The sequence below is a fragment of the Vitis riparia genome, chromosome 9 (assembly GCF_004353265.1).
Source record: "Vitis riparia cultivar Riparia Gloire de Montpellier isolate 1030 chromosome 9, EGFV_Vit.rip_1.0, whole genome shotgun sequence".
Lineage (NCBI taxonomy): Eukaryota > Viridiplantae > Streptophyta > Magnoliopsida > Vitales > Vitaceae > Vitis > Vitis riparia.
Window position 1 is genome coordinate 5,397,395 of NC_048439.1, and position 20,586 is coordinate 5,417,980.

The 20,586-nt window shown below is 35.2% G+C and overlaps 2 protein-coding genes across 2 annotated transcripts; both read right to left on the bottom strand.

Annotated features, from left to right (window-relative positions):
- Positions 1–3,825: 3,825 nt before the first annotated feature.
- Positions 3,826–7,799, bottom strand: LOC117922210. The gene has a single exon (XM_034840257.1). The coding sequence runs from the start codon at positions 7,362–7,364 to the stop codon at positions 4,185–4,187; it is 3,180 nt and encodes a 1,059-aa protein (XP_034696148.1). The 5' UTR covers positions 7,365–7,799; the 3' UTR covers positions 3,826–4,184.
- A 4,866-nt stretch (positions 7,800–12,665) lies between these two features.
- LOC117922485 lies at positions 12,666–19,434 on the bottom strand. The gene is made up of 2 exons (XM_034840615.1): positions 16,423–19,434; positions 12,666–13,394 (listed from the first exon to the last, which is right to left on the bottom strand). Exons 1-2 carry the CDS (start codon positions 19,432–19,434, stop codon positions 12,666–12,668), a joined length of 3,741 nt encoding a protein of 1,246 aa, XP_034696506.1.
- Between the last annotated feature and the right edge of the window lie 1,152 nt (positions 19,435–20,586).

The following is a 20,586-nucleotide window of genomic DNA, read 5'->3' on the forward strand; positions in this document are numbered from 1 at the left end:
CATTGACTCAACTGATTCTATCTCATAATTTACTCCATTAAATCAAATCACAACATCCCATTTACAACATTAAATTAAATCTCCCACATATTTTATGATTTTCCATAATGCGTCATTCTCTTTAAGGAATAATAGATTATTTCATTTAGTCTAATCCACATTGATTCTTAGGGCCCACTCAAATTCAAAGTGCTTATGGGGCAAAATAGTTTGTCTTTTATTGACGATTATAGAAGGGTCATATGGTACATCTTATGAAACACAAATATGATGTTAACATTATTTTCCGTGCCTATTATCATGCTTTAAAAAAAAAGGGAATTGTTCATTAATCTTCTTATACTAATACACCATAACGAAATAAGGGTAGTTGAATGGAAAAATAGACATTTGCTAAAGGTAACTAGACACATGATTTTTCAAATGAATGTTTCAAAGACATATTAGGGGAAGACTATTTTATCAATAGATTGCCTTCTAAGGTGCTTGATTTCAAAGACCCCATAAGTCTTCTCACTCAATACTACACACTTTGATGGTTTTAGTTGAATAACTTAAAAAATATTCTAGTGTGTGGTATTTGTTCATATTTAGGCTAGTCATAAAACTAAACTAGATCCCTAGGCTTTTAAATGTATATTCATTGGTTATTCTCCAACAAAAAGAGATATTATCATCTTAATTCCTAGAGATTTTTTATTATCATCCTAACCTTTCCTCATCTAACCCTTTGAATTTCTAAAAATTAGTTCTTCACCTAAACCCTTACCCCACAATACTCTAGACTCAGTTCCTTCTGAGTTCATGACTAAGCTTAAGTCTATTGTTTAAGGAAAAGAGCTGGAGAATCATTTAGTGGAACTTAAAGTCTATTTAAGGAAAATGTAACCAACTCTGGAATCTCTACATGCTCCAACCATTAACCTTGATAAAATATTGAAAATCAAAGTATCTCTACCTCTAATGTCATTAATGACCTTAATTTGACTATTGCCCTTAGAAAAGAAAAAAAAAAAAAAAGGATAATGCACTCAACATCCACTAACTTTGCTTTCTTTGACAACTTGTTATTCTCATATTGAGCATTTGTTTACAAACTTATCTTTATAAAATATCGAAGCTATTCAAGAAACACTTAGGGATGGGAATTAGAAGAAAGCCATGTTTGAAGAAATGAGTGCATTGAAGAAAAATGACACTTTGGGAACTTCTTGATCTTCCTAAACGCAAAAGAAATGTGAGGTGTAAATGGGTGTTCACTGCCAAGCACAAAGTAGATGGGATATAATAGAGATATAAGGTGATACCGGTAGCCAGGTTAATATGCAAATTCATAGAATGGATAACTGATAAACCTTTGCTCCAGTGGCAAAGATGAATACTATTTATATTTTATTATCCCTAGTTACTAATTTTGATTAGCCCTTACACCAATTCGATGTGACAAATGCTTTTATGTAGAAAGATTTGGGAAAAGAGGTTTATGTGGAACTACCACCAAAATTTAAGGAATAAAGTTTGAAAATTAAACAAGGCCTTTTATGGTCTCAAACAATTGTTTAGGGCCTAATTTAGGAGATTTGCTAAAACAATGAAAAAGATGGGTTATATTCAAAGCCAAGGAGATCACTCTTTTCATTAATCATTAAGATAAGGAAAAGATAACAACTTTCATAGCATATGTTGATGTCATCATGGTAATAGGAGATGATTTGGAGGAAATAGAGAAACAACTTGGAAATGAGTTTGAAATTAAGTATCTTGGAAGGTTAAAATATTTTCTAGGGATCGAGGTTGCACATTCAAAGGAAGGAATAACTATTTCACAACATAAGTGTATACTTGACCTTCTCAAAGAAATAAGAATGTTAGGATGTAGACCAAAGACACCTCAATTGAGCCAAATCACAAACTTGATAGAGAAAAAGAAGATATGTTGAGAGATCAAGAGAAATATCAATAATTAATGTGGAAGTTGATCTATTTATTGAATACTAAATTGAACATAACTAATGTGATGAGTGTAGTGGGTCACTTCATTGATGACTCCAATAGAATTATTTGTTATTTAAAATCAACACCAAGAAAAGGCATTCAATTTTGAAATGTAGAAAAAATCATTCTTAAAGCTTATATAGATATTGATTAGGCTACAATTAGTTATAGATCAAAGATTGACCTTTGGTTATTGCACATTCTTAGGAGGATTAAAAAGCAATCAATGGTTGATATATTGACTAAGGACATATAGTATGTAACATCACAAGCAAGTTGGAGATGAAGACTTTCTGATGGATAATATTTTTTAATTAAGTTTTTTCCTTATTAGTTTAATTATTTTTTATTTTTTATTTTTTATTTGTAAATAGAGATATCTTAGGCTAGAGATAAGCTCCTTTGTTTTTCCATTTCTTTTGCAATTTGTATATATTTATTATAATTCTATACAATATGGTTATATTTGGTTTCCAAAAAACACTAGGAAAAGAAAAAAAAAAAAACACTAAGGAAATTGGTTTTCTTATTTTTGGTTTTATGATAAAGGATATGAAAAAAAAGTCAAATATAATTAAAATTTTCAAAAATTTGTTTATTGTTAAATTATTTAATCTTTTTATAGAAAAGTTAAATAAGTGAAAAAAAATTTAAAGTAATATATAAAAATAATTTAAGGTTAATTTCATTGACCTCCTTTAAGGTTTTGGCTAAATACACCTAGTACTCATTGATTTGAAATTTCATTAAATATCTCTCTTACCCTTCTCATTTGTTATTTTCATTTGCTTCATCTCTAATTCAAAATAAGAAAGATATTCAATAAATTTTCAAACCAATAGAAATTAATCGTGTTTAGTTAAAACCTTATGGGATGTGAGTGAAACTAACCTAAATTTTTTTAATTTCCTTCATTTTTTATTTTCTTCTACTTTTTCTCTCTATTTTCTTTTCATTACATATTCTCTCAAATTTTTCAAGAACCAAACATAGTTTATAAAAAAGAAATTCTCAAAACCCCAAAGTCAATGGCAAATAAAAACATATCCAACTTTTAATATAATTTCTATTGGTTGAGAGAAGAAAATCAAAAGCAAATATCAAAGTCAGTTTCCATAATTTTTAAATTGAACCTAGCTTCATGGTTGTTGAATTTTGACTAAATTGGTCAATTCTATCAATTTCCCATTCTCCCACTTACACCAATGCTGCTAAGATGTATTTAATAAAATTGAAAACTTAATACTAAAAATATTTAAGCTCATTCCATAGAAGTGAAAAATGTTGGTATAATTTTAAAGTTTAAGCATTGAATTTTTGAATTTCCATTCTCTTTCATTCCTCTTACTCTTCAACTTAATAGGATTGGTTAGACCGATTCTATCCTTGGCATTGCTACAAGTCGAACTAATTAAATCCTATTGTCCTACCAATCATTACTCGTGTTCTCTTTCCTTCTTGGACTTGATATCTATTGATCGGATTGAAAGGAAATTCAATAAAGTCCAAGGATCCCTCTTATTCCTTCCATAGGACCTTGGTTGAAGGTGATTTCTAGCTGATCAGACTTAAAAAATGCTTGGTGTAGATCACACCTTTTCACTCTCCGGTGATAAGTTGTTTTACCAAACACCCGCTCACCAGTTTCTCCGGCTGGTGCCCGTCTGTTGAGACTTGCCTAAAAATCTTCCTTGTGTTGCTTTTCCCGTATTGCCTCCTGCAGAAGCCTATTCAGGATTTCAAACCTGTATTGCCTCCTTCAGTTCATATCCTTGTTCCTGTTTCCAATTTCAGGAAATTGGAGTAAACACAAAACACTTCCATCTTAAATTTACATAACTGCAATTCAAATTAGAAAATCTTCAGTTAATCTGGATTCCAAGTAAGTTAAGGGTACAAATTCAGTTCCACTCTTTGAATGAAATGCTACCTCAATCATAGATAAGCTGTGAACAAGAAATTCTCAGAAGACCATAGCAATATTTCACTAACATTTAGTGGCTAATTGGACCTTCTGAGAAACAAGCAAAAGACAAAATATGAACATTCAGATTATGCCAGGGAAGCCAAGTCTTCAATTATTCTTTCAGGAGGGCCAATGGCTTATGTTTAACAACAAACCGTCCGAAGAACATCTACTATACTTCTATGTTTACAACTATTTCTTTCAGTAATTTGGAGGGTTCTGATCATTCCTCACCATCATGATCTTTCTCGTGTGTGGCATTCTCATTGACACCAGAAGCAAGCTCAGCCTCAAATGACTTGGAGGGCAACCTCTGATACACTGCCGAACCCAGAGGGAGAAGCCTACGCTTACCCAAAGTAAGTGTCTGGCTGAGCTTCTCGTAATTCCACCTCTGCTGAATATAGACTATCACAGCGAGAAAAAACGCAGTGACTGGTATGGCAATGTCCCCAAACTTGGAGTAGAAATCCATGTTTGGGTTCACAAACTCATATTCTTCAGAGAAGTAAGGATTGGAAACAGGAGCCCTTATGTAATCATAGAAGTGAGGAAGAAGCCGGACAACTGTGATCCCGATAAAATACAGTTTTCTGAGTGGTTTGCAATGGATCTGCCACACAAAGTTCCCCATTACCTGAGGAAGCAGGAAAAAATCTTGGACAAGACCCACATACTCCTCCAGTTCTGTTTCCCATTCTCGCTGCACATGGACATTTCCATTTGAATCAACATAACTTTCTGTTCGAAATTTCTCGTCAGTTTGTGCAGCATGAATGATCAGAACAATTATATACCCAATCACATGTATGATCAAGGTAGTAATAAACACCCACTTGTCACTTGGGACACGGTGTGGCTCAAGAGGAGCCCGTGTTAGTAATCTGATACGCGATTTCCACACCTTCTGACAAAGCCTTAGAGTTAGTAGAAATGAAACCAGCACAAGAAGCTTCACTGTGTAATCAATTACATGGAACCATTGATTCCTATCAAGCTCGTATGATGGTGTCCCATAAGAATCAGATGCTTTCTTGAAGAGAGCTTCTGCATCTGTGATCAGAGGAAGGCTATACCCAAGAACCTGAACACCTAGCATGACAAGAGATATGTAAGGAACAGAATCCACATTATCTCTGATGTATAGCAGTTGGCTCACAATGCAAGCGATCACCACAGAAAGTGTCAGAATCCTGAGAATCCCCTCTACACCTCTGCGAGAGAGAATGTTTTCTCGCTGTCTCCGGTACATAATTGGGAGAGTTTGGAACTTGATTGTGCTAAAATGGAGAGGGTCATCTTCATTCCTTGCGCTAGTTATAGAAATCCTAGCAATTGGATTCGTTAACCACTGAGCTGTAGTGGGTGGATAAGACACAATCACTTCAATTAAACAGTCCAACCCAGCTTCAAGATCCATGCTCTCAAATAAAGTTTTCCACGAGGCCCGGAAATCCCTGCAACCAACAAGGTACATCTTCCCAACATGTGGATCATAAAGACCTTCAACAAAAACCACAGAAAAATTCTTATAAGCTTTTCCAGTAAGCATTAGTTGAGCTGATACATTCAGAAGAAGCTGTTTTTCTGTATATTCAGCCTTAGTATGGTAAGGAGTGTCCTCCTCTACAGTGGAACCATTTGACCAATAGCGTCCAAACAAAGGGCCAAGAGAGACGATCTCCATCTGGATCTCAATTCTTGGGACTGGAGACCTAGGGGGTGGATCAGGAATAGCAGAGACATGGAGTGTGAGATCTTCTGACAGAATAGAAAGACTGACTGGCGATGCCTCTGCATCTTCTAATTTAGGGAATGTCAGCAATGATTTTTTTATGACAGTTCCAAAACTGAAGGGCTCATTTTTCTCTAGGATGCTACCAGCAGAATCAAGTTTTGTGTACTGGTAATGCAGATGGGAAGACATGAAATGATTTAAGTCCCACATCTCTGAAGGTTGAACTAGCTTTTCAAATGACAAAGGGAAGTATGAGCTGTGATCATTACTAATGCTCGAAATAGTCCCAACTATTATGCTTCTTTGCTTTACAGAAAAAGACACAGGAATGTATAAACAGATTCGAGAATTACAGCCACTCCCTTCTGCATCCGTGGAGCCAATGCAACCAACCATGCAGAGCTGCCCACTGGACGATCTCCAAATTCCCTCCGCAGGAAGAGTCATGTTGCTTAGCCCACTTCTCTGAGCTGCAGTATATGGATACTCAGAAGGAGGAACAGCTCTAAACACTGCAGAAACCCGTGCAGAGTTGGTATTGTCACGTGCAGTTTTTTCCTCACAGTGAACATTCTGCATAAAAAGTTTCACTTCTTGAAAACCCCCATCTGTAGCTTTAATCTCCTTATCTGTCACAAATGGACCCAACTTACTGCAGTACTCATCTGTTCCATTGCATCTCCAGTTTGGCACGATGGTGAAAGCTTCCCCCTGACTAAATTTCTGAATAATTGCACAAAACTCTGTATCCTTATAAATTTCAATCCCATTATTCATAAAGCTATCTTTATATGGGTAAGGATCACAGGCTTTTGCCACAACCTTTTCAGAACTGAATTCATATGCAGTATTCAACTGGGAAGAAATGTGAATTTCATCAAAGTACTTAGGGTTTGATTTTGGGTTCAAACTCTTCATTTCCCCATGCACTTCCCTTTTTGTCAAGGTGAATTTCTTGGGATAACGAAGAACAAGCAAGATTTGATCATCTTCTGAAAGTGGCAGCTGGTCATAACTATGACCAGAAGCCTCCAACCATGCCCATGGATCCGAAGATTCAGGCTCCCGAGAAGGCAACATTGTAGTACCTAACAAGCACATTACTTTTTCCCCATTATTTTCCTTCGATTCTGTGTAGATTCCTTGGAAAGAAACTGAGAGCTGAGAATTACCAGGCCATACCTGGAACTGAGGGCCATAAATTTTTTCCACAAATGAATTTTCCAGAGTAATGCCTAGTGTCAAGAGCCCGCTGACACTGACCGAGTTCTTCAATCGACGGGTAGTATCAACATCGGTAACCCAGAAAGAAACTAAATTCATGGGTGTATGAAAATCAGATGAGTTATCCCAAGATTTTCTAACAACATATGGCATTAATGGTAACCCACCAGCATCTTGAACCCAATCCCCATTCACAAAAGGGAGCTCTTTCTTGATACTATAAACTCTGTTATCATCAGGCTTCAACTCAGAAGCTGATGACAGAACAAAGCCACATGCTTTCTTTACCTCATCAATCCTATCATACTTGTAGGTCACAGAAGGCTCATTTCTAAGATCAAACTCTTCACCATAAAGAGATGAATTTGAGCAGCTAAAGAACAATACCATCAACAACCCACAAACAGTCCACGCATGAATACTCAAATTCATAATCTTCATGATTTCAAATCTTAAACCCTAATCACTTTTCCCACAATTGCGCAGCCACCCAACCAACCCAAATCACAAAACTTGAAAACCCAATTCTCTCAACACAAACGGGCGTATGAAATTTTACAGTTTTTTATGAATCGCCCACAAGTCATGAACACTCAGTTCACAATTCACCCGTAAAAAGTATCATAAAAAAATTTGCAAACAAAGCTGAAGGAAACTAACAGGGTCGGTCAGCATTAAGCTTATTGTTTGATGGGCATGGTGCAGAGACTATGAAATTTGGTGAGAAGAGAACTGACCTGAAAATGGAGAGTTTTATTGGGTTCTTCACTACAGATCTGTCAGAAGCTCAAAGCCCAGTAGCTCTGGTTTGGATCTTGAAAATCGATGTGTCTGAGAATTAAAGAGAGAGAGAGAGGTGTGAAATTTAAGTTAGCATATGGCTGTGGAGCAAGTCAGCTCCTTTCACTTTAGTAGTAGTATTCAACTGTTGAGCACTTTTATGCCACTCTCCCGAACAGCGCGTCATGTAACTGTCATATACCTAATTACAATTTAGTAATTTACCAATCAAAATGCCAAACCAAAAATAAATATAAAAAAATTAAAAGTAATAAATTGTTTTTATTTATTAATTCAAACTTATTTTTTTATTTTAATATTTTAATGTAAAAATCAAGGGTTTGATTACAATACTAAAAGGAACTTATTTTCGATACATATCTATTACTTATATCTTAATCTCATTTATTTGTATTTTTATATATTAATTTCATTCATATTTACTTTTATTTTATTACTTAAATCTCATCATACATATTTAAGCGATCTTGATATTTTATTCAATAAATACTTTTGATTACTTATTATTTACTTTAAGTTATACTATTAAATTATTTTATCAAATATATTTAATTACTTAATAATTCAAATTAAGTTATTAAATTACTTTATAAGTTATCAAGTCTGTTTATCAAACACCAATTAAGTAATTTTAAAATGTCTAAATAAAATATATTTTTTAAAAATTATTTCATAGAAAAACTTTTTTTTTTTTTGCCCTTTAATGAGTAAAGTCAACGAACAAATAATCAAATTTAAAAAGGAATATGAGTTGAGAAGGGGACAAATAACAATTTCTGAAGAGTCTTCGTGTTTCACACGGACTACAGCGCGTGGACGAGTGTACGCATGAAAATCAAATGGATTCCCGAAACGTGTCGGTTGGAGGACATCATCGTCATTTCAAGTTATCACAAAACTGGAAAAATGGACTGTCCACGTGGATGGGCATTTCCTGATATTTACAAAAAATTTGAGGGTGTTATTGAAATAAAATAAGACATCAAACATCAACATCTTTACCAGCTATGAACACGCCGAAGTTGGTGGAAGCAGATCGCCAACCACCCCGGTGGTTGTGAAGAGGACCGACCTTCATAAATTTATATAGAAATATTGGAATCTGTGGACCCATTTGATTTAGAGTAGTTTCTCAAAGTGATTGTGTATGTTAATGGTTTTGGGCATGCTTAGATGGACTTCCAAAAAAAATTAAAAGTTATTTTTTAAGTTTAATAAGAATTTTTATTCCTATTTAACTAATTTTATTGGAACCATATTTGAAAAAAAATAATAATATTGAAATTAGGAAAATATTGGTTCTTATAAAAAAAAATTCTCATTTAGGTTGTATAAATTTTTTTAATGTTTATTAAAAAAATCATGATACCAATAATATCCTTTAAAAATTACAACTTTAATTGAATTTTTAACTTCTAATTAAAATTTAAAACATGAAGTTATTTCACAAAGCATTAAAAAATCATTTTCATTCTCCATGATTTTTTTAGATATATGTACTTTTATTAAACATTCTTTGGATACCAAAAAGCTAGAAAATAATAGTAACTTATACATATATATATATATATATATATTAATTAAAGCATGAGGATTTTTTGGGCAAAATAACACTTTTATAAATATATAAAAGGTTTAACCATTTACAAAACTTATGTCATATAAGATATTTAAAAAAAAAAGAAGAAGAAATTTAAGTTAAGTTTCAATTGTTAACCAGGGTTTTATTTTTGAATTGAAGTCACACATGGCAATTGAGGCTTCTTTTGATTTCATTTTTTTAACTGAAAAGGGGAATGAGATGGTGAGAAGGGGGGAAAGGAAAATAAATTAAAATAAGAAAAAGAATTTTCTCTAGCTTTCGTGGATCCAAAGGGGTTAGTTTGTATATAAGTTTCAAAAGCAGCCCAATCTCCACATTATGCATGCACGGAAGGCTAGTTTGGTTCAAAATTCAAAGCACGAGTCTTTAAAAATTATTTCTAAAATTTGAGACAATAAATGCCTCAATTTTCTAAATACTATTTTTCTCAATACAAGTTTCAAAAAAAAAAAATTACATTGTGGATTAGATTTGTTATCATTTTCAATTTTTTCTTTTTAAAAATAAAAATAGTAGTAATATAATAATTTTTATATAAAAAGTATGAATTTACCTTTGTCACGCTTTAAGACCCACTTCAAGGGCGTGACGATCATTTCACACCTCAATCCGAAGGCTTAAAGTGTAACCTAACCCTAACAATTATCTTGTAATTGGAAGTTGCTAATTACCAAATACCTGTTCAGAGTAGCGTAACAAAATTCTAATATCTTCAAAACTTAACTTTAAAACTAAGCATTCATCAACAAAAATCCATTATCCAAATAGATTGCAAACTCAAACAATTCAAGTGCTAACAAAATTTTCATAATCTCCAAATCTCAATTTCAAACTATAAAAAAAAAAAAAAAAAAAAAATACATATATAGGTTAATATTAACTATGTAGATATTATCCGCTTTGCACCCAAATGGACTCTTACGACTTTAAAAGTCATCTACAGGGTTAAGAGGAATTCATACTTATATAACGTCAGAAACTTTCCCCCCTATCCGATGTGGGATGTCACAAACACCCCTCATACAGACACAATGTCCTCGTTGTGTCTCACGGGATTGCGGGGTCAAACGGACAAACACCTCTTATGGAGCCAAACAAACCCCCACATCGGGGTCGGGGATTGACTCTGATACCATTTGTAATGACCTGCTCCCAACCATGTAGATATTGTCCACTTTGGATCCAAAGGGATCCTCACGAATTTAAAACATGTCTACAGGGTTAAGAGGAGTCTATACTTACATAGCGTCAAGAATTTTCTCTCCTATCCGATGTGGGATGTCACAATCTTATATTAAATCATTTTTAAAATTCTTAAAATTTAAGATAGTAAAAAAAAAAAAATTAATATCTCAAATTTTTAAATAGTTTTCAAAAATCATAGCTTTTAAATTAAATTTTAAAAAATTGTCATACTTTTTGGAAATTATTATAATTTTCTATTTTTTTTTTTAAAAAAAAGACAAGTGTATCTAAATGACATCTAAAATTTATTAACATCTAGAGATGTCAAGCAAGTGCCAAATTTATGCTTCAATGTCATGTTTGGTTTTGCAAAAAAAGATTAGATGTGTTGCAATTTATACAAAATGCAAAAGAAAAAAACATGTAAGAATGAGTTGAATGCTAAAGAAGATGTCTCTTTGGAGTCATGACATAAGAAGTTGGGATATATGAGAGAAAGAATTGCAAGTCTTGATGAGGAAGTCCCTAATTCCCTTGGCCAAAATGGCTTCTTATCTCCATATAACCGCTCTTTGTTTGACAAACTAAATTGATATACTATGTGTGTGGCTCGTCAATATATTTGGAATCCTAAGGGAACCAAAACTTTGTTACCTTGATTGATGATGCCATCAAGAAAGTGTATTTGTCGAGAGAGACCGGGAAGAACTTAAAAGTGTCCCAAATCTAATAATGGAAGTGAGTACATGGGAAATGAGAGATAGATGCATAAAACATGAGAATAGCGTTTGGTACTGTTGGTAGCAGGGCAGGTTAACACACCAAGCAACAGAGAACAGAGTTGTGCTGCTACTGCTCTATATTTTTATTGGATCATATGGAAAAATTTATACACGATATTGTAACAAATATGACCTCAAAAAAAAAAACAGCAAATTAAGCTACTTGTTGAACAAACAACTACCTATTACAAAATAGCATCAGAATTTGACTTAAAAACAAAAACATAAAAATAGCATCAGCACTCTAGTAATCTCGTTGACTTCAATTGCATGTGGTTGATGTTTGCAACCTTTCTTTCGGCAGATACTAAGGCATAACTCTCAACACTCCTCCTTGACTTAGGAGCTACAAACTCCAAGTCTTTCTAGTAGAAACTCAAATCTTATTCTAGAAAGAGATTTAGTCAGAATATCTACATTTTGACTTTCTATATTGTAGTAGACTAGTTGTATATCTCATTCTTTTTGTACTTCCCTTATAAAATATAATTTAATCTTAAAGTGCTTTGTTTTACCATAAAAAAATGAATCATTTGCAATGGATATAATGGCTTGGTTGTCTACAAACACCTGTGTACTCACTTCTTACTTCATATCCAAATCTGTCAGCAACTTTCTAAGCCATAAGGCTTGATTTACAACTGCAACAGCAGAATATACTCTGCCTCAGCTATTGATTGAGCCACAACTTTTTTGCTTATTTGAACTCCATGAAAAAACACCAGAACTAAAGCTAAAACAATTCTCATATCGTCAACACAACCAACCCAATCACTATAAGAAAATCCATGAAAATTGAAACTTTGAACTTAACTAAACTTAATGCCATAATCCACAGTGCCTATAACATATCTTATCACACGCTTTGCTGCCTGGAAATGAATTTCACTAGCACAATGCATGTATCTCGAAAGTAGACTTACATCATGCATTATATCTGGTCTTGTTGTAGTCAAGTACATTAAGCATCCAATCATGCTTTGATAAAGTCCTTCATATACTTTTTCAGCACCATCCTTCTTACAGAACTTCTCTTTTCGGTTCATAGGGGTAGATGTAGGTTTGCATTCCTCCATTCTAAATTTTTTCTTTGGCATATTTTTGTTGGCAGATGAAAATCTCATTATGCTTCTAGTGTACTTCCAGTCCCAAGAAATAAGACATCTCACCCAGGTCTATTATCTTAAAGACCTGCTCCATTTTAGCCTTGAATTTGTTCACAAACCCTGCATTACTTCATGTTACAAGCAAATCATCAACATATAGAGAAACAATTAATATATCTTCTTCAATCTTCTTAATTTAGAGTGTAAATTCACTCAAGCTCTTGTGAAAGCCTAAAGTTAGCAGGTGAGTATCAATCCTACTGTACTAGGCTCTAGGGGTTTGTCTTAACCCATACAAGGCCTTCTTAAGGAGGTATACTTTTTCTTCTTTTCCTTTGATAGCAAAACCTTCTGGTTGCTCGACAAAAATCTCTTCCTCCGGGTAGCCATTCAAAAATGCTGACTTCACATCTAGTTGATAAATCCTCCATTTTATTTGAGCTGCAACAGCCAAAAACATCCTAATTGTATCCAAACAAGCTACTGGTGCAATGGTTTCCGAAAAGTCAACACCAAACATTTGTGCATACCTTTTGACAACCAGCCTTGCTTTATGCTTGTTTATAGAACCATCAGAGTTGAGTTTGGTTTTGTAAACCCACTTAACCCCAATAGGTTTTTTGTGTGAAGGTCTATCTACTAGCTCCCAAGTGTTGTTCTTGTCAATCATATTTAGTTCCTCCTGCATTGCAACCCTCCATTTTTTATGTTCAGCAGCCTCAACAAACCCTGCAAGTTCAACAACAACTATATTACACTTTTGATAAATATCAAAAAGTGTCCTAAAGCCTCTAACTGGAAGTTCATCAACATCTTCATCAATATACTGTTGATTCTGCTCATCCCAGCTCCATTTCTCCATTTCCAAAAAGTTAACTTCTCTGCTTACCACAATTTTACTAGTTTGTGGCAAGTAGATTTTGTAAGCTTTTGAGGTACTGTTGTATCCAATGAAAATTCCTGGTTCTGACTTTTTGTCTAGCTTGCCTTTCACCTGAGGAACATAAGAGAAACACAAGCAACCAAAGGTCTTTTAATTCATTAGCATAGGTTTATAACCAAACCAGACCTCAAAAGGTGTCTGTTTCTGCAATACTTTTGTTGGTAGTCTATTTAGCAAAAATACTACTGTATTTGCAGCTTCAACCCAGAAAATTTTTGGCAGCCCTTTCTCATGCAAAAGACATCTTGTCATCTCCATTATTGTTCTATTTTTTCTTTCCACTACCCCATTTTGTTGTGGGGTGTATAGTATAGTGAGCTGGTGATCTATGCTTGCATCTTCACATAATTTGTTGAATTTTTCTGATGTATATTCTATACCATTATCTGTCCTTATAACCTTGATCTTGTATTCACTTTGATTTTCAACCATGGCCTTATATTTCCAAAACACATCAATAACCTACGATTTGTAAGTGAGGAAATAAATCCCACAAAATCTTGTGAAGTCATCAATAAATGCAATATAGTACTTACTTCCTTTCAAGGATGGTGTCTTCTGAGGTCCACCAACATTTGTGTGAACCAATTGTAGTTTCTGTGTTGATTTCCACACTGTTTTTTTAGGAAAATGAAGTCTCATTTGCTTCCCATATTGACAGACTGCACATATAGGAAGTTCTTCTTCTAAATCAAGGAGTTCTTCTAAAATTTGATTCTTCTTCATGTAGAGCACAACATTGTGATGGAAATTCCCTAATCTTTTATGCCTAAGCATTGTATTGTTCTCATGTTGTGCAGTAGCAACTTGCTCATCTTCTAACATATTTAAGGCAAAAAATTTGCCTTTCATTTTTATGTTGAGCACCTCTCTGCCTTCAACATCCTTGATTATGCAATTTCTGTCTTCAAAACAAAATTTAAATCCTTTCTCAACAAGTTGTCCAACACTTAGCAAATTTTGGTCAATGTTAGGCACAAACAAAACATCATAAATGAGCTTTAAACCTGTTAGGCTTTCAATAGCTACTGTTCATTTACCTTTTACTGGAATATACTCATCATTTCCAATTCTGACTTTGGAAATAGTTGTCCTATCAATCTCCCTAAAAAGATTTTGATCATATGTCATGTGGTTTGTACAACCACTATCCACAAGCCAACTTTCAGAGGTGCTTCCTTTTTCAAAACATGTTGCTGCAAACAGTTGTTCCTCCTGGTATTGTTCAGCTGCTGCTGAGTTCTACATATCCTTTCTATGTGTCCCTGTCTACCACATTTGTTGCATTTCACATCTGGTCTCCACCAACATTTTTATTAAGGATGATTTGTTTTCTTGCAATGAGGACAAGGTGGATAGGTTCTAGTTTTTTTTATTATTGTTGTTGTTTGGCTTATTGTTGTTCTTTTTGTTCTTCCTTCTTCTTGTGTTGCCTTCATTGGTTTGTGTCTTTGCTTGAAAAGCTCCTTCTATAGAACTTCATTGCCTCATGAGTCTTCTTTGTTCCAAAGCATGTAAAGCATTTAGTAGTCTGTCAAGGTGATACTTGACAAATCCTTTGAATTTTCCAAAGAAGAAATTGTAGCTTCATATTTTTCAAGAAGTGTGACAAAAAAATTTTGAACAACTCTTTCATTAGAAAACTCTTTACCTAGCAATTTCACCTAGTTTGCTATTGTAAGAAGTTGTTCTGCATAGTCTTTTATGGTTTGAGACTCCTTCATCCTCACCATTTCAAATTCTCGAATCAAATTCATCACCTGCATATTTCTAACTCTTTCATTGCCTTGATATTCTTCCCAGAGATGCTCCCAGATTTCTGCAGCAGATTCAAGTTGCATGATTCTGGTGAGAATTTATGGTGAGACTGTAGGAAATAAGCAAGCCTTGGCTTTAGCCTTCCTCGTATTTTTCTCTTTATGATTTTTCATCTGTGCCACAGTTGGATTGGCTCTAAGTGGAGGAATTTTATAATCTTCCTCTATTGCTTCCAAGACATCAAGAGCCTGTAGATGAACAATCATCCTAATAGCCCAAGTTTGGTAATTTTCTCCATTGAAGACTGGTGGTTCCACTATGAAGCTTACTTTTCCCATTTTTGCAAGGTTTTCAGATTCAGGTTTGGTATATGGTGTTTAGGCTCACTCACCTCACTGGTCCCTCAAGACAAAAAAGCTCTGATACCACACTGTTGGTAGCAGGGCAGGTTAACACACCAAGCAACAGAGAACAAAGTTGTACTGCTACTGCTCTATATTTTTATTGGATCATAAGGAAAAATTTATACACGATATTGTAACAAATATGACCTAAAAAAAACAGCAAATGAAGCTACTTGTTGAACAAACAACTACCTCCTACAAAATAGCATCAGAATTTGACTTAAAAACAAAAACAAAAAAATAGCATTAACAAAACAGAAACATAAAAATTGCATCAGTACTCTAGTAATCTCGCTAACTTCAATTGCATGTGGTTGATGTTTGCAGCCTTTCTTTCAGCAGATACTAAGGCATAACTCTCAACGTACAGGTACCCCACAATATGATGGCGTAGCTTAAAAGATGAATCACATGATCATACAGAGAGCTAGATGTACACTGCAAACTGCAAAGGTACATAAGGTGTTATAAGGATATGTCTTGCTTGAACCACATACCAGATGCACTTGATAAATAGGTCACCTCCAATTCCTTTAAATTTGCATGTTATAGAAAAGATTTAGATTGGGAAGGATGTCTCCTATTCTTACTTAAAGGTGTTTGGATGTAAATCCTTTGTGCATGCCCTCAAAAATAAATATCAAAGCTTTGATAAAGCAGTTCCATACATATTTGTTAGGTATAGTGATGAAGAGTCTCGTTTTAGATCATACGATCCAGTCAAGAGACAACCTGTAAGAAATCAGGATATAATCTTTCAAGAGTATCAAACTTTGAAGTTGTTGAAAGTCTGATTCAAGATTACTTCATAATATGAAATGATGAGTGATCGTCGTCAATGTGCTCTGGTCTCATTCATGATGGTGGGCACTCAAGCCTTATTTGGAAAGCAATTCTTCATAAGTGGAATCTAGTACCTGATTATTAGGCTTGTTGAAGTTCCACCTCTGTTGGACCCCAACTGTGATAGCAAGAACAACAAGAATTGCCATTATCACAATGTCTAAAGACTTTGAGAAGAACTCTGAGCTTTGGTTGAAATCGCTTTGATGGATGTAGAATCCGATGACAGGATCCCTTACATAATCATAGGCCCGGAGAAGCAACCTCAGAGCTGTGAACCCGATGTAATAAACTTTCCTCAAGGGTTTAACCTGGGTCTTCCATATGATATTACCGATGATTTGAGGAAGCAAAAAGAAGTCCTGAACAAGACCCATGTACTCACCCAGGTCAGTCACCCACTCGGGAGGCTTATGGTTATTTCTGATCCCGACCCCATCTTCTGTCTTTTTGTTGTGAATGATGAGAAGAGCTAGAAACCCCACCGCGTGAATAGTCCAGGAAGAAAGAAAAACTGGTTTATCACTTGGATTTTGATTCACATTTAGAGGCTTATTAGCAGGTAGTCTGAGACGAGCTTTCCAAATCTTCTGAAAGAGTCTTAGAGAGAGTACAAATGCAACCAACGAAAGGGACTTCGTGATGGAGTCAAGTACTTGGAACCACATAGTTTTTCTAGCATAAGAACGGTTCATGGTATGTTCAAATTCCTTCCATTTGAAAAGAACTGCAGTTCCGGTGAAGAGGGGAAGGCCAAAACCAAGAGCTTGAACACCATACATGGTTAATGATATGAAAGGAATGTCGTCTGCCTTCTTCTGAATGTAAAACAACTGGCTTAATGTGCAAGCAGTTGAGGCTGAAAGGACTAGAATCCGAAGAACCGCCTCAAAGTTTCTGCGAATTATGATCTCTTTCGAGTTGTCTCTGTAAGGAATTAGATCTGTCTTGAGAATAATTGGCCTAAAAGAGAGTGGATCTTTCTCATTCCTTTGGCTGGTAATAGAGACCTTGGCAGTTGGGTTTATCAACCAACGGGTGGTCTTGGATGAGTACTCTACTGTCACTTCTATTAAGCAGTCCATCCTGCTTTCCAGGCTTGGATTGTTGATGATGGACTCCTGAAACACTGGGACGTCCCTGCAACCGATGAAGAAAATCTTCCCATCAAGTGGATTGTAAAGACCCTCCAAGAATAGCATTGAGATATGACCATAGGATTCTCCAGTAAGGGTGAGATAAGCTGAAACATTCAAGAGTCGATTTTGATTTTGTTCGGTGGTATCAGAATTGTTAAGTAATTTAGCCTCTGCTGTCTGATAGGAGTCGCTCCAATCTGGCCAATAACGACCAAACAATGAACCTAGAGAGAGTACCTCCAACCCAACATAGGTCTTTGGAGGATGGTTGCTGGGTAAAGGATCTGGAAGAGCATAGGCACCAAAACCCAGCTTATCTGATAGGAGGGAAACACTGGTTATGTTGTTTATATCTTCCACAGATGGATACTTCATAAATGACTTCTTCATTATGGTTCCCAAATTGAACTTCTCATTCCTCTTCAAGAGGATGCTGGCTGACTCAATCTTTGAATACTTGTATGACAAATAAGAGTTGCTGTAATCGTTGTAACTGTTCCAAAGATCCAGACGACGCAGCACCTTTCTAAACCATAAGGGATTGTGAGAATCTCTCTTTTGCAGGCTTGAGATTGTCCCAGAGATAATACTCCGTTGGGTGATGGAAAATGTGGCAGGAAAGTACAAACAGATTTGAGAATTGCATCCATGTGACCCAGTCTTGGTGAATCCAACACATCCAATCATGCAGAATTGTCCACTTGAAGAATTCCATGTTCCTTCAGCAGAAATAGTCATTCCAGAAACACCAGTTCTCCCTCCTGCTGTGAACCGATTTTCAGAAGAAAATGCTCTAAAGACTGCAGAAGCTTTTGCAGTTTTGGGCTCGTTGACATTGTCTCCTGACACACAACGCAAGTTGTTCATCATGAGCCTAAACTTGGGTGGAATCCCATTGATGCCCTTAACCTCACTTTCTAGCACAAAGGGGTCTAAATTATTGCAATTCTCCCCTTTACCATCACACCTTGAGTTTTCAACAATGTCAAATGTTTCTCCTTCAAACATGCGGAGAAGTTTACAAAACTGCAACGCTTCAAACTTGACTCCATTATCTATCAGTTCGTGTTGGTCCGGGTACAGATCACGGGCTTTGGACAAAACCATTTCTGACCCAAATAGATACTTTGAGTTGAAACCCAACTGGGATGACATATGAACTCTATCAAAATAATTTGGGTTCGAGTTTTCGTTTAGACTTCTCATTTCTCCATAGATTGCTCTGTTAGTCAAAGTATATCTTTTAGGGAACCGAAGAACCAGCATAATTCGATCATCCATTAAGAGGGAAAACTGGTCATTGCACCCAGACCTGTAGGGCATTGACGATTTTAAAGGATCAGAAGAGCCCTCTGAGAAAGGAGGAATTGAAGTCCCTAACAAGCACATCAAACGTTCCCCTTCATTTTCTTCAGATTCCATATAAAGCCCTTCAAATGGGATTCTCAATTCAGATACTCCTGGCCTTTTAAAGAACAATGGGGTCCAACTCTCTGGCCTGTTGGACAATGTGCTATTCCTTGTTATGGCTATAGACAAATATCCACAGATATTGATTGCATTTTCAAGTTGACGAGAAAAATCAATGCCCATCATCCAGAAAGAAACCAATTTTAGGAGTGATCCAGGACTTGAAAAGTTCCTAGGCATGTCACTATCATCAAATGGCATCAATGGTGCTCCACCAGCCTCTTGCACCCAGTCTCCATTTACAAAGGAGAGCTCAGTTGCAATTTCATAGGCTTTCTCCTTCTCAAGTTTCAATTCAGAGGCTGAAGACAAAAAGGAGCTGCATTCCCTTTTTACCTCAGAAAATCTTTCATACTTGCAGATTCTCAAAGGCTCATCTGAGTCTTCAAAATTTGATAATTGAGCATCAACAGTATTGAAGAGAAAAATCAAGAACACAAGAACAAAGAGATGATGAGCAAGAGGTAGCATGTCCATGTCAAAGATTGGAAGCTTATCTTTCCTTGATTTCTCAGTCACCCATTTTGCTAACCAAAGAAATTTCGAAAAGAACACAGATGTTAGCAGATAAATATATTTTGATTCTAAGATATTAACCAAAACAAAACAGAAAAGTACACCCACTTGCTCAAATCAGCAATTTCCAAATATCCAAGTATTATAAGAAAAATACTAGAAATTGAATGCTGCAGATTCAGAAGTTCTGTCACAAACTGTATAACAAATTCTTATAATTCAAGAGAGAACCAAGTATGTCTCATGTATGCAATCTTCATTAATTTGTCTATGCCAGAGAGAACATTAAATAAAGTATCAGGCACGTTTAGCAGGAAAGATACACAAAGAAATTGAAATGAAGGGACTAACCTTACTATTCTTTCTTCTCCAGGTATTCCTAGTGGTAGAACTTGATTGCTGGGAATGAGATAAGAAATAACTTGGAGTTTATAGATACTTACGAAATTTAAACAGAGAAAAAAAAAGGAACGAAATTGGTATGAACCCTCGAACACTACAAAGTCTCAAAGCATAGAAAGATGCAGAAGCAAAAAACCTTAAATTTAATTAAAGACATTATTAGCAAGGACAATCTTCATTGTTTCTATCTACTATTTTGTTGTTTCTGCTGAGCCTGTTTTCATTGTTTTAATCTACCATTTTGTTGTTTCTGATGAGCCTATCACAAAATGCCGGCTTTAGAATGTCTTCTTAACCATCTACTTTGCATGTCATGGTAGCTTCATTTGTTACCATCCCATCAAATTTCAACCTCTTTCCTTTGCATATAGTTAAGTATGTTAAAGCTAAATAAGCAGGAAACCTTTGGAACCCATCTGATAGGTAACATATCCAAAAATTTCAAGGCAACTTGCTTTTATTGAGCTTCACCCTTTACTGGAATTTCCACAAGAACATGACATTTTCGTAAGAAGATGTGTCTGCAACCCTCAGGATCTTTAGGTCTAACATCTGGTTGAAGTTGCAGTGACAATTTCTAGCCACTAACTGGATGTTATGAAAATTCTCATAGAACAGCTTGAAGCCAATAGGTGTTGTTCCTCTAAAAGAATGTTATGTCTGGGCACAGGTATGAAAACAGAGAGTATTCGATATTAAATGATCTCAACC